Source organism: Phascolarctos cinereus, unplaced genomic scaffold (genome assembly GCF_003287225.1).
Source record: "Phascolarctos cinereus isolate Bilbo 61053 unplaced genomic scaffold, phaCin_HiC Scaffold_3;HRSCAF=262, whole genome shotgun sequence".
Taxonomy (NCBI): Eukaryota; Metazoa; Chordata; class Mammalia; order Diprotodontia; family Phascolarctidae; genus Phascolarctos; species Phascolarctos cinereus.
In genome coordinates, this window is record NW_027555736.1 from 234,525,514 (window position 1) to 234,539,442 (window position 13,929).

At 39.4% G+C, this 13,929-nt stretch overlaps 1 protein-coding gene across 1 annotated transcript in view; it reads right to left on the reverse strand.

Moving 5' to 3' along the window:
* Positions 1 to 13,929, reverse strand: part of TBPL2 (TATA-box binding protein like 2) — a 77,050-nt gene that overhangs the window by 61,207 nt on the left and 1,914 nt on the right. Inside the window, exons 2-3 of the mRNA XM_020986156.2 lie at positions 13,434 to 13,894; positions 11,126 to 11,213 (exon numbers count right to left, since the gene is read on the reverse strand). Of these exons, the coding sequence (XP_020841815.2) occupies positions 11,126 to 11,213; positions 13,434 to 13,894 (549 nt within the window). The remainder of the gene's footprint in view (positions 1 to 11,125; positions 11,214 to 13,433; positions 13,895 to 13,929) is intronic.

Consider the following 13,929-nt stretch of genomic DNA (forward strand, 5'->3'; position numbering starts at 1 on the left):
GAGCCTGTACCAGGGTGGGATAGCTATGAGAGAAGACACTGAGGGAGAAATAATACAACTTCAATGATTAGATATTGAAAGTGAAGGCAAAGAATTAAGGATTATTTTGAGGTTATGAACCCAAGTGACAGAAGAGATTGGTATCCTACGCAGAAATATGGAAGTCGGAGGAAGGTTAAGATTAGGCTGGTGGTAAGTGTGTGAGGTAAGAGAATGAATTGTGCTTTGGACATGTTGGAATTTGAGATGCTAGTAGAACATCTGGGACGAGTGAGATATATAGATCTGGGAATCATCTGCAAAAGGGTAATACTTGAACTCATGAGAACTGATGACAAGGTAAGCGGAAAGATCAATAAAGAGAGAGAGTATAAGCAAAGAAGAGGAGTAGGCCCAAGACAACGCTCAGCAAAGGAGAATGAAAAGGATCAGACAAGTAAGAGAACCAGGAGAGAGAGGGCTGTGTCACAAAAGCCAAGGAGAGAACATATCCAGAAGTATCCAGTATCAAAAGCAGCAGAGAGGTTCAGAGAGATGAGAACAGAAAACAGCCTATCAAGTTAGACAGTTAAGAGATCCCTGGTAACTTTGAAACGAACAGTTCAAAACAAAAATGAGTTTTAGTTGAATCGGGCTCAGAAGTCAAGCAAAGGGTTGGGAAGCAAATGAATGGTGAGCCAGTGAGCCTAACATTTTTTTTTCTTTTTTTGGTAGTTTGATATCAAAAAGAAGAGTTATAGTATGGGAGTTTGAGGAGGTGGTAGAGGAAAGTGTTTTTTTCCCCTCCTTTTAAGAATGGAGCATACCTAAACATGTTTGCCTAACTCTTCACTTCCTACCTTGCACATCAGTGCAAGAGAACTAAGGATTCTCCAAAGGATCTATGGAAACACAACAAATTTTTAGCCAGAGATCACAGAAACAGCAACATTTGAGTTTGGAGATGGGAACTCTGGGAAAGAGAAAAAGGAAGAGAATCCATCTTGCCACATGGAGGAGGGAGGCAAAAGGACGACAACATGGTGGGTGCAATCTCTAGGGCCTTCTCCCCTGCCTTTTCCTCTGGATTTGATATTGGGTAGCTGTTGTGGACAACAGCGTTAAGGAGCTGAGGAGTAACCATCTGGCTGAGAACTGGTGGGAATGTTGGATAAGACCACAGATGGAAGCTTTTGCTCTCTTCCTCCCTAGGCCTTCTCTCTGTTGACTGTCACCAATTTCTCCTGTGTATAGCTTATTTGTATGTATTTTCATGTCACCTCCCCAATAGACTGTGAACCTCTTGGGAGACCACCTTCGTATCACCAGCTTGGCACAGTGCCTGGCACGTAGTAGGCTCTTAATAATACTGAGTGATTTTAGCTCAAAGCTCACATCCCTACTAAACTATTGAATTATTTCTTCCTGTTTCCCCTCCCTTTGGAAAAGGGAAGGAGCTTATTCTATACTTATTGCTAGTACCTGGAACAACCAGTTTTTCTTCTCCAAAGATCTGTTTCCTTATTGCTTACTGTACTTGTTAATTACAGCCATATCCACCGAAGCCTGGGACCAGAATTATCATACCTGAAACCTCCCCATCACTAGGGTATGGCTCAACTCCATTTCTCCCATACTCATGAGAGCTGGAAAAAGTAACAATCCACACACAATTAACAATATCACAAGGATTGCTATGTAAAAATATATGTAACCTGCTACATTTTTAGGCAGAGGGGAAAAAAAACAGTAAATAGAGAGAGTTTCATACATTGCAAAAATAAGGGGCTACTAGACAGGTGAAGTAAACCTCAAGGAAGGAGAAGCAGGCAAGTAATGGTGAAAGAAGAAAAAATCTGGAAGTGGCAGTGGGGAACAAGGATCAAACCTGTTCTGCTTCCTGAATAAGTGTGTCCAGGAACGTGAATGAATAGCACCAGCTCTGAAGAGTGGCCAGGGAATAAAGTTCTTCTACAGAGAGTAAGTTTTCCATGAACACAAGATGGAAAGAGTAGGGATTTCACAGGGCTTCATGGAAAGAGAAGTCTGAAGAAGAAAGGGACTGGGAAAGTATAACATTGAATTGGATAGGGATAATGGGGGACTAGACACAGGTTTTTGCCTTGGGAGATAGCAACGCTGAAACAATTGTTAGGGGAATAGGAAGTATCATTCTAGACTCGAGGCAGAAAGTATCAATTAACTGAGGCTTCTATCCTCTAATGTCTTGTGACAGAGGGGCAGCATTAATGAAAAGCTCTCCAAACTGAGAACTGGGAGTGACCAGAAGTTCAAGTGAGAGACCCAAGTCCCCAGCAATCATGCTAAGCTCATACATGCTACCAGCTCTGCAGCTGTAAACCACGATGTCTGGGGATGATGATCCAGATGGTATCCTATACACTGAACATGGAGGCCTAAAAATAACCTTGGTCAGTCCTTTCAGTGGTAGGTATGGTGTCTAAGCCTTTAGTCTTTTTGGGCACTGAGTGATTATCTATGGTCCCAGTGGAATTAGTCCTTTGTCTTAGATGCCAATTTTTCTAGCTCTAGGTATAGTATGTAAGGCTTGGTCTCTTTTTGCGCAAGTCTAACTACTTTCCATGGAGTTTTTGCGATATTGAAAACCATTAGGTTGGTGGCTGGAGTACGAGGGAAAAAGAGAATATTTCACTAGCAAAATTTTGCTTAGGGACCCAAACTTTAAATTTATGCCATTTCCCTCATCTTTCCAATTTTAAACAGATGTTTAAATTCTCCTTTTGAATACATTCTTAATAATTCTTTAATTTAATTAATTAAATTTAATTAAGGACCTAGTACATGCCAAGCACCATGCTAGACCCTATAGATACAAAGACAATTATGAAAAAGTCCTTATCCACAAGGAGCTTACATTCTTTTGGGAGATAGAATATAAGTGCACAAGGTGTGTATGTGTATAAAATGGAAGGACTGACCAATAAGGGCCCAGGCATTGATGTATGCTTGGACTTGTCTTTTGTTCTGCAATACAGAAAATATTTTCAGCATTTACCACGTGTTTCTAATCCGGAGGCTGGGGGAACCTACCCTTGGTCATCAGTGACTGGGGAGCTAATGAGAAATCTTCTGATTGGCTAAGGAGCTAGAAGACTGATGACTCAGGAGACAGAGCCAGAACCCAGTTTACATATACAAAAGGGTACTTCGTACCCTTGCCCCGAGAGTTTTTTCCTTCCTAATAGTGAGAAGGGAAATGTAATATACCCCTTGTGGGATACTTCCAAACTGTCACTTGGACTGGTAGGCCAGAGTCCCAGAGGGCAAGCGACTGCTTGTTCCCTTAGAATTCTAGGGGGTAGATTTGTAACAGTAATGTGCATCCCTATCTGGTATGCTCTTTTTTGATTACTAGCCAGCCAGATGTAATTAGGTTGTAGAAAAGGGTATACACTTACTAGCTGTGTGACCCTGGGGAAGGCACTTAACCCTAATTGCCGAGGGGGAGAGGGGGAGAGAAGAGAGGAGAGAGGGAGAGAGAGAGAGAGAGAGGGAGAGAGGAGAGAGAGAGAGAGGGAGAGAGGGAGAGAGGGAGAGAGGAGAGAGGGAGAGAGGGAGAGAGGAGAGAGGGAGAGAGGGAGAGAGGAGAGAGGGAGAGAGGAGGGGGGGGGTTTTGATACAAAATCACCCTAAATGTCTGCAATGGATTTCCCCCCCAAGCATAGAGGGAAGGGGAAAATAGGTTCAAACTTAGGGAACATCTGTGGCAAAGGGGCATTTCACAGCTCCCGATTTCCGGAAGTCCTTCTCTTTCCTTTTAGAATCCCAGTGAAGTTCACCTTAGGAGGATGTACCTTCCTGCTTAGCCTTGATGGCTGGATGCCCTTGTAGGGTTCTGAACATGTCTTTCTCTTCACCCTGAAGAGGTCATACTCTCTGAAGGAGATTTTTTTGTTCTTGTTGATGGGTCTAGTTTGCTTTCTCTCAGCTCCTGGCTGGATACATTGATATTTGTCTAGTCTTCTCAGACATAGTTGTTAGGGGGAGGAGAAGGAAATTGTATAATGTTTCCTCTGGACTCACTTCCCCATTTCCTCCCATGCCACTACCTTCTGGTTATAGGTCCAAGGGACTGGCTCCTTAAATGTTCCCAAAGCTCAACTCTTCAAGCCGTTGCTACAATCTCCTTCTCTGATATACACAGGCCAAAAGATGTGTAATTCTTTCAGCCATTTCTAATATTTTTTGTCATAAAAGTACTTCACTCCTTCCAAAGTTGTATAATTAAATCAGGGGTAGGGAACCTGCCACCTCAAGGCTACATGTGGCCTCTGTAGGTCCTCAAGTGTGGCCCTTTGACTGAATCCAAACTTTGGAGAACAAATCCCCTTCATAAAAGGATTTGTTTTGTAAAACTTGTACTCAGTCAAAAGGCCCCACCCAAGGACCTAGAAGGCCACATGTGGCCTCGAGGCCTCAGGTTCCTCACCCCTGAATTAAACTGTTCCAGGCAATTCTCAAAGAAAGAAATTTAAGATATAAGTAGTTTAGTAATGAAAATTAAAGCTACTCTAAAAGTTCTACTTCATACCCATCAAATTAACAAAAGTGACAAAATCAGAAATAGACAAATGCTAAGGGGCTGTGGGAAAAGAGGCACAGTAATGCACTGTGGGTAGAGCTTGAACTGGTCTAGTTCTGGAAAGTAGTTTGGAACCATACCCAAAAAAATAGTTATTGTGTATGCTCTTCCATAGAGAAGAAAGAAGAAAAGAACCCACATGTACAAAAACATTTGTAATAACTCTTTTTGTGGTGGCAAATAAGAGGGTGCCTAGCAATTGGGGCACCCAATTTAAATTTAATTTAAATCCCTGTTTAATAAATTATGTTATATGATTGTAATGGAATACTATTGACGAAAGAGATGGTTTCAGAATAAACTTGGAATATACGAAATAGTAAAATAGAATCAGGAAAATAATTTGTGCAATAACACTGCAGAGACAAATAACTTTTAAATACTTAAGAACTGTGATCAACGTAATGACCATCCATGATTCCAGAGTACCAATGATAAAGTATATTTATTACCTCCTGATGAAGAGATGGACTCAAGATGCAAAATGAGACATGTGGTTTTGATGCAGCCATTGCAGAAATTCATTTTTCTTGATTACACACATATTATGCACATTTACAAAGGTTTTATTTCCTTTCCCCTCCCACTTTCAATGGGGAGAGGGATATAGGAGGGAGATAACATAAATGCTTATTAATTGAAAAATATTTTAACTAGGTTGTTCATACCTAGTTTAAACCTTTGATTAATCAATAGAAGCATCTAGGAATCGTAAATACCTATTTTACACCTTTGATTTGATTGATTCTATAACAATAAAATAAGCATTCTCATCTGATAAAATGTATCATGGCACAAAATATCTTGTTAGTTATAACAACTGGAGCTAGAACCCGAGATACTTCCTTTCCACAACAGCTACTTAAAGCATGAAGGTAAGGGAAGGAGCAATGGCTGCTGATCCCCACCTTGACCACCATTGTTTATTTCTTTTATATTCATTCTTTCCTGATATTAGATGAAGAAGCATTACGAGAGTAGAGTAGAGCATGAGGTACCCAGGGAGAATGGAAGAGTCATCAGATTCATTGTTTCTACCAAAACTGGTAGGAGCAGCAAATCCAGTGAGAAGGTAGTATCACAACTGAGTGACCTTCTTGACCAGACCTAGTAATAGAATAGCCCATCACACTCAAGACAACTTAGCCCTGCAAGGAGCCATCCTAACTGAGCAGAGGGAGTGACTCATCCATCGTCAACATCTCACACTAAAGCCACTTTGTTAAGGATCATACCAAGGGAGAAAAGAACTCTCAGAAGCAAAATAACACACACCTTAACTTCCCTAGATATATCTTACTACCTTTGTTAAAGTAGTTTGAAACTATTCTCCCCAGTGACTGTGTGCGTGTGTGTGTGTGTGTGTGTGTGTGTGTGTGTGTGTGTGTGTGTGTGTATAAGGGTTGGGGTGATACTTTTGTTAACTATCCTTGTCATACATTCTTGTTAAAAAAATCTTTTTTATAAAAGCTAATTTGTGTCAACTGGTCAATGCTGGGAAACACATTAGATAGTGACTTGTGAGTGTAGCATTAGAAGTTGCAACCCCTCACAGCTATACCTAGAATACTAAGAAGAGATGTATTTTCCCCTTTAGGAGACTAACTTGCTAGTTCAGTGCCAAGAAAACCCTAAAAGGAGTCGTGAAGAGCTGGACATGACTGAAAAAAGACTGAGGGGAAGGGTAGAAGCTTATGAAAGGCACAAAACTGGAGATTGTAGAGCTAGAGGCAAGCATGTCAAATGGGTAGAGGGAGCTCTGGCGTCTGGGGAGGACATAAGAGTGGGTATGGCCTGGGGGATGATACCCGTAGATTCCTGCAAACATACTGAGAAAGAAAAGGATCTGCCCCCTGCAGCAGTGACTGCTGTAGCATAAGGAATCACCTGGAAGACCAGATACTGTGATGGCAAGAAAAGATGGAACAGTCCATGCTACTGAAAACAGGACTAGTGATATGTCTTCTCTTCTCTCCCATTCCATCCCCCTCCCCGCTCTATTTGTCTGTTCCTCAATCTCCATTTCCCAATAGTCTGTTTTGTTGTTGTTTTAAACTGGGTTCTCGGGGCAGCTAGGTGGTGCAGTGGATAGAGTACTGGCCCTGAAGTCAGGAAGACCTGAGTTCAAATACAGCCTCAGACCAAATACTTGATACTTACTAGCTGTGTGACCCTGGGCAAGTCACTTAGCCCCAATTGCCTTAAAAAAAATAAAATAAAAAATAAAAAAGTAAACTGGGTTCTCTAAGATAAATGTGGTCAACTATTGCTGATCTATGTGTTTCATTACTCATATGAAACAGGGAGTGATAGAGAGTAAATGCTTCAAAGTTAGCTAGAAAGATTCTTTTAGCTGCTGCAGGAAACATTCCTTGGCATGGGGGTGCATTGTGAACAAAGAAGAATTTTTGATTCACTCTATTGCAATTTCCCAGAGCAGGCCTCATATCTCTTCTGGGTAAATTGGTCAACAATTTTACTGGGGAGAGTTGTAGTGGTAGAGAAAGAGTTGTAAGTAGTTACTGGCATGGGAGGTAGCAACTAGATCACTATATTTTCCCATTGTTTCTCCTCCACAGTTGGCTAGAAGAGAAAACCATACCATACTCCAAAGGGGCAAAGCTAAGTTAGAGAGGAAAAACCACATCCAAAGGGTAGGACAGAAGGAGTGGCTAGGAAGTAGTAACCCGACCTACACAAAAGTAAGGACCAGAAAGAGAGAATTACTAGCCTTCTCCTCCTTACTCCAGTGTAGCAGTCAACCCACTACATGGCTACATAGTAATAATTACGTACTGATTACCCTTGATATATTATGATAATATTACTGATGCACAAATAGTTGACAAGGCATGACTTTGAGTTCTTAGTAGTTCTGCCTTCTCCCATCTGTGCCCTTGGTTGTGACATTTCCCATGCCTGGAATCAGTTCTCCTAACAGCCCTGCCAGTGGAATTTCCTCAGGAGTCCAATGACATACTATACCTCCTCAGTGCTGGGCCATCTCCAATTATCCCAATCTATATCTTGCCACTGGACCCAAAAGGCTCCAGAGGAGAAAGTGAGGCTGGTGACTTTGCACAACCCTCCCTCACTTAAATCCAATTCACTTGCAAGGCCTGGCTTCATCTTCCTGATGTCATGGTCCTCTTTGAGGGCAAAGGACAAATTACAACCACCTCCTCTGTATGTTTTCCATGACAATCTCCATGGTGAAAGTATTTTCTTCCTTCTCACATTTCTTGTAGCAAGTCAGCCTTTTCCTATGAACTTATACTGTCCCCTGTACTATAATTATCTGTGTTTGTGCCTTTCCTTTCCATGAGCTGATAAGCCTTGAAAGCTTGGTTTATAGTTTTATTTACAACTTTATATCCCCAATACCTAAAGCAGTCCATTTACACATGGGAAATTCTTCACCAGTTTTCTGAGATCAATAGTAATTATGAATTTAGGCTGATCACTTTATGCCTTTCCAGTTTTCTGCTCCTATAAAAGCTAATTTGCAAAACTTATTGGATACAGTTTAAGTTACAACATGAAGCAAAGAATGAAGTTAAGCAGAGATGAAATATAAGAATGTTGTACTAATGAAGCTTCAAAAATAATTATAGGGCTTATAAAAATAGAGAGATAGGCAAAGAACCATAGAATCTCAATAGTTGGAAGAGAGCTCAAAGGCTATTTCATCTACCCTGTATCTACTATTCATTAGGATCTCCTATAATATCCTGATAAGTAGACAAGTAGGCTTCACTTAAAAGCACCTGTTAAGGAGAATCCACTGCTTTAAGGCAGCCCATTACTCTCTCGGACAGCTATAATGCTCAGGAAGCTTTCCTTATATCAAGTGTAAGTCTACCTCACTGCAACTTCTACCCATTTCCTCCTTCTAGTTTTGCTTTCTAAGGTTAAACAGAATAAATCAAATTCTTCTTTCACACAAGTTCTTGAAATACTTAAGGGAGATTGTCATTTTCCTCTAGATCTTCCCATCGCCAGGCTAAGCATCAAATTCTTTCAATCATTCCACATACGGTACAGTCTTTACAAACAAAACTTTGTTTTCAGGGAGTCCAATGATTTCTAAATTAGGTCAGCATTTTTTTTTCTTTTAAATATCAAATGCCTTACATTTTATTTTGTTGATCTTTTTGATTTTGTCCTAACTTTTCCTTATCTCAGTCATTTATTTCAGTCTGGCCTGTCCTAGTTTTTACGGAATCTACTTCTGGAATAAAAATCCATTTTATTATTTATTTATTCACCTACCAATTATTTCCTTAAGAACTTTGATGTTGTTTTAAAACTCTTGCTTCATTTCTTCTTGTAATTAATAGAATTCCTGTAGAAAACCTATTTTCTCCTTTAATCCTTTTTGCAGTGATACTGTTTCTCTCCAGATTGGTAACAATTTTTAATTTCTGGTTTACTCATCTCTCCAGCTTTAGTTCTTGAACTGGGGTTTTATGCTAGGGACAGGCTCCGCCCTTGCTGCCCTTTCCAGTGGGAGTGGTTAGCCTTGCTTGGTTTTGCCCCAAGTTGCCTGGATTTCTGCATTGACCTCTCCCGGGAAGAGGTTAAGCTTGCCTCTGGAAAGGGTTAAGCCCCTGTGGACCTCTGAGGTTTAGAATACTGTCCTCTCTTAGGAAAAGATTCTGGAAATCTTGAACCCTTCATTGCCTCAGTCCAAGGTGCTCCCCACTATATGTTCACCATCACTGCGGGGCTTTCTTGGAGGAGTCCTTACACTTTTCTTGCCTCTGAAAAGAGCCTTGAAGGCTGCATGTTTCTCTGGCCTTCCTTTGGTTGTGCTAAGAGGCTATGGGCTTATTTGCCTGAGCTGCCTCTAGCTTTGGTAGGCAGCCTCCTTCTCTATTGCCCATACTAACTGACTTACTGCACAGTTCTTGGGTTGAAGTAACTTATTGTAGTTTCTTATTGGATTTCTTGACGGTTAATCAGTCTAGTGTGAATTTTAGTCTTTTTCCAGATTAGAAGTTAGTGAATTGGGCCCTCCATTCATGCAGCCATCTTGGCTGAATTCTGTATGGCATAGACTTGAGAACCAACTTATTAAAGTCCTCTGGAAAATGTAGTACATAGAATAGATGACAATACTTCACCCGCTCCCCCCCCCAAAAAAAAAAGGTCCAACTAGGACAGCATAGAGTAGGACAGTTATTTCCCATATTTAGTATACTATGCCTCTCAATTCTTTCCTCTAATTTCACTCAGCAATAGTTTTATCTGGTTGCTTGACCAGATACCTATATATAAGGGACATAGAAACTCTGAAACTTGTGAGAAACATGCTCCTTCTCTCCTTCCCTACTTGTCTTCACCAATTTAGTTTCCCAAGCAGCAATTTGAGGCTGCTAGGTACACATAGCTGCTTTAATCAGACTGCAGCCAAGTGTTTTTTCAATACTCAAGTTACTAGGAGTGTGGCATAGGAACAGTGGTTTTCAGCTGGGGTCCAGGTATCCTCATTGGGCAATGTTCCCAAATATTCTCTTGTGGTCATGGCCCTGTAGTGAAGTCTATTGTGAGATTGATGAGATAAAGCCAGCGATACAAATGGTAAAACATTCAAGGACACAGTATTAAATTGGAGGGGGAAAAGTGGGACATTATTAAAATGCTGACAGAATCCTAACATGACTAGACTCTGAGTGAGTCTGTCTGGCCTTCCTATATTCAAAATTTAGATTTTTCTTTTCATTCTGAACATGAATTTATAATTTACTGACTGGTAGACTAAGTTGGTTTGGATAGAAATCAATTAAGCTCCGCTAGAAAGACCAAAAAGACATTTTCCTATTAAGATCAGAATCAACTTAGAACTACAAGCTTTGGTATTTGTATTTAAGCTGCCATTATCATCTGCTGAAAAATCTTCGATAAGCAATGATTCTTGATCTATGAAAAGTAAGGTCTTGGCAGAACCCACAAAAGCTATAATTTTAAATTTAAAATGTGAAGTGGTAAGCTGAAGAGTTTCAGAATTTTACATTTCTAGAAATTAACTCCTCCAAAAGACCCTCTAAAATTTGGGAATGATGGGAGTTACCCAGATATCATGGAGAACCTCTCCTCCCATCCCCCAATCAGAAAGATTAAGTAGCTTAGACTAGGTAATCTTTGAAGTCCTTTCTTGCTCCTCAGTTCTATGATTATTCATTTCTATTTCCAGGAATGATATTAAATTGAATAATATTAAGAAAGTCAGTACTTCGTTACACATTCACAAATAGTTTTAACAACTAGAAGATGTGAACTTTTAAGAATCGCTCATCTTATTAACATATCAAGAAAGGCTTATAAAGATTTACCCATAGAAAAATATGCATTTGAACAATCCATCTAAAAAAATTTTTTTCCAAAAAACTTTAATGACTTAATTCCTCTGTTTCAAAAGCAAAAACAGCCTACAAGAAGATTTGGTGGTACAGTCTTAGGCAGAAAGACAAAACATGCGAGAATCTATTAGCATTTGTTAAGGATTCTGAAAATTCTTACCTTTGGGTTATATTCTGCATTTTTAGCTTGCAAAGCTATTTTCTTCAAATCTAATTTACAAGCCAGGTTTACAGTGGATACTATATTCCTAGAAAAATTTTTTTAAAAATGGTAATTGTCAAGTTAAAAACAGCAAAAAGCAAAAAAGCAAAAAAAACTATTTTAAAGTAATTTTATAAACTGATAACTTCAAGATTACTCCTTGTGACAGGTCATAAACATTTAGTTATTTCTTTCATAAAGGAAGTACTTAATACTTAAGTTGGTGTAGTGAATAGAGCACTGGGCCTGGAGTCATGAAGACTAGTTCAACTATGACCTCGGACACTTACTAGCTGCATGATGCTGGTCAAGTCACTTAACCACTGTCTGCCTCATTTTCCTCATCTGTTTAATGGGGATCATAAAAGCAGCTCACAGAATTATTGTGAGGATCAAATGAAATAGTATCTGTAAAGTTCCTGACAACTTCCCCCCTTTTGTTTTAAGTGTTTTTTAAAAGAATTATTCAAGATGTGAAATATTGAACCTACACACAGAGTCTCTGAATAGCATACATTTTTTTAAAAAGCACTAAAAAACAAAAAAACCCCACTTCAATCTCTGGTTGAATTCTTTGGATTTCATGGCTTTTCTCTCCAGTAAGAGCTACTTCTAAACGCAATGACCAGCTCACTACATTGAAAGTACATTCTACTATTGCTCTATAAGAAATAAGCAGGCAGATTTCAGAAAAACCTATAAAGACTTAACATGACCTGATGTCAAGTGAAGTGATCAAAATCAGGCAAACATTGTACATAGTAACAGCAACATTGTCCTATGATCAAGTATGATAGACTTAGCTCTTCTGAGCAATGCAATGATCCAAGACAATTCCAAGGGACTCATAATGGAAAATGTTCACCACACTGAGAGAAAGAACTATGGAGTCTAAATGCAGATCGAAACGTACCATTTTAACTTTTTGTTTTGTTTTTTTCCTTTCTTGTTGTTTTTCCCTTTTGTTCTGAGTCTTCTTTTACAACATGACTAATGTATAGATATGTTTAACATGACTGTATATATAACCTATATAGGATTGCTTGCTGTCTTGGGGAGGGAAGGGAGGGAGAAAAATTTGGAGCTCAATATCTTACAAAGATGAATGTTGAAAACTATCTGTACATGTACTTGGGAAAAAAAGGTAAAATACTATTAAGTAAAAAAGAAAAGAAGGTACACTGTTTTTTAAAATGATTTTCCTTTAGGACACAAACAGCTTTAATTCATGAATTTGCTAAATGGTTTTTTTATTAATTTATTTTTAGCTTTCAGCATTCAATTCCATCAGATTTTGAGTTCCAAATTTTCTCCCTATCCCTCCCTCTCCCCTCACCCTGAGACAGTATGCAATTTGATATAGGTACATTCACATTGAACCTATTTTCACATTAGTGATGTTGTAAGTAAGAATTATAACCAATAGTAGGAACCACAAGAAAGAAGAAACAAAACAGAAGAGAAGGAAAAAAAAAAGAGCAAATAGTATGTTTCATTATGAGACTTTTGGAGATGTCTTAGATCCTTGCATTGGTGAGAAGAGCCAAGTCTGTCGAAGCTAGTCATTGCACAGTGTGACTGTTACTGTGTACAACGTTCTCCTGGTTCTGCTCACTTCACTCAGCAGCAGTCCATACAAGTCTTTCCAGGTTTTTCTGAAGTCATCATTTCTTATAGCACAACAGCATTCCATTACATTCATATACCACAACTTGTTCAACCATTCCCCAATTGATGGGCATCCCCTCCATTTCCAATTCTTTGCCCCCACAAAAAGAGCTGCTGACTTCATATCCAGCACTCTTTTCATTGTGCCATATAACACAGATCACATCAATTCTTGGCTTGGTGGATAGTCAGATGAACTTGGGAGCTGGAAGATCCCAGTTTGAATCCCACTTAACTATGTGCCTGGGGCAAGTCTCTTTGCCTCTCTCAGCCTCATCTTTAAAAATAGGATAATAGCCACTACCTCACAGTGTCGTTGTGAGTTATATAAAGTGCTTTGCAAACCTTAATTAATATCCTATATAAATCTACCTATTGTTAATTCTCTACCTAGTAGCCAACAATTACTGCTCCATTTTACAAATGTGAAGTACAACCAAATAGTATTTATTATTGCCTAAAGTCATGAACCATTACTAGAAGAACCATTGGACCTAGGCTTGCTATTCTTACTGTTTTCATCTTAAAATAGGAATTAGTGTCCTGTAAGACAATGTATAATATGTATATGGGATAGTAAACACATTAAAAGACTTACTGTAATTGGGGAACTATTCCAGAGCCTTCTGAAACAGGGGTCACTGGCATCAGGGGAGTCATGGATGTCAAAGGAAAGAAGCCAGAGCTAGAATTCTCTGGAGAAGGCAAAGTTGAATTTCCATCTGATAGTGGGTTCAAACCAGAATTTGACAAGCTGAAATCATCTGTGCAAATGCCACCACTATCCTTCTCATTTAGTGACTGTACCCTAGATGGAGCTCCTTGTATTTCATGGTTTCCTTCTACTCCTGGTTTCCCTTCGGTGAGAGTCTGTTCTGTGTTTTCTTGGTTAAGTTCGTCTGGCAGGAAGCTAAGGTCTACAGATGAAAGATCAGTAGAAGGTTCTTTGGAAGGTTCAAGAGGAGAAGCAATAGTCTCTTGATTAGATGAGGTGTGCAAGTATGAATCATATGGCACAATAGGGCTGAAGAGATGAGAGCTGGTAGAGGCAAGCTCATCCTATTAATTGTTTGATTTTTTTTTTGTAGAGGGAG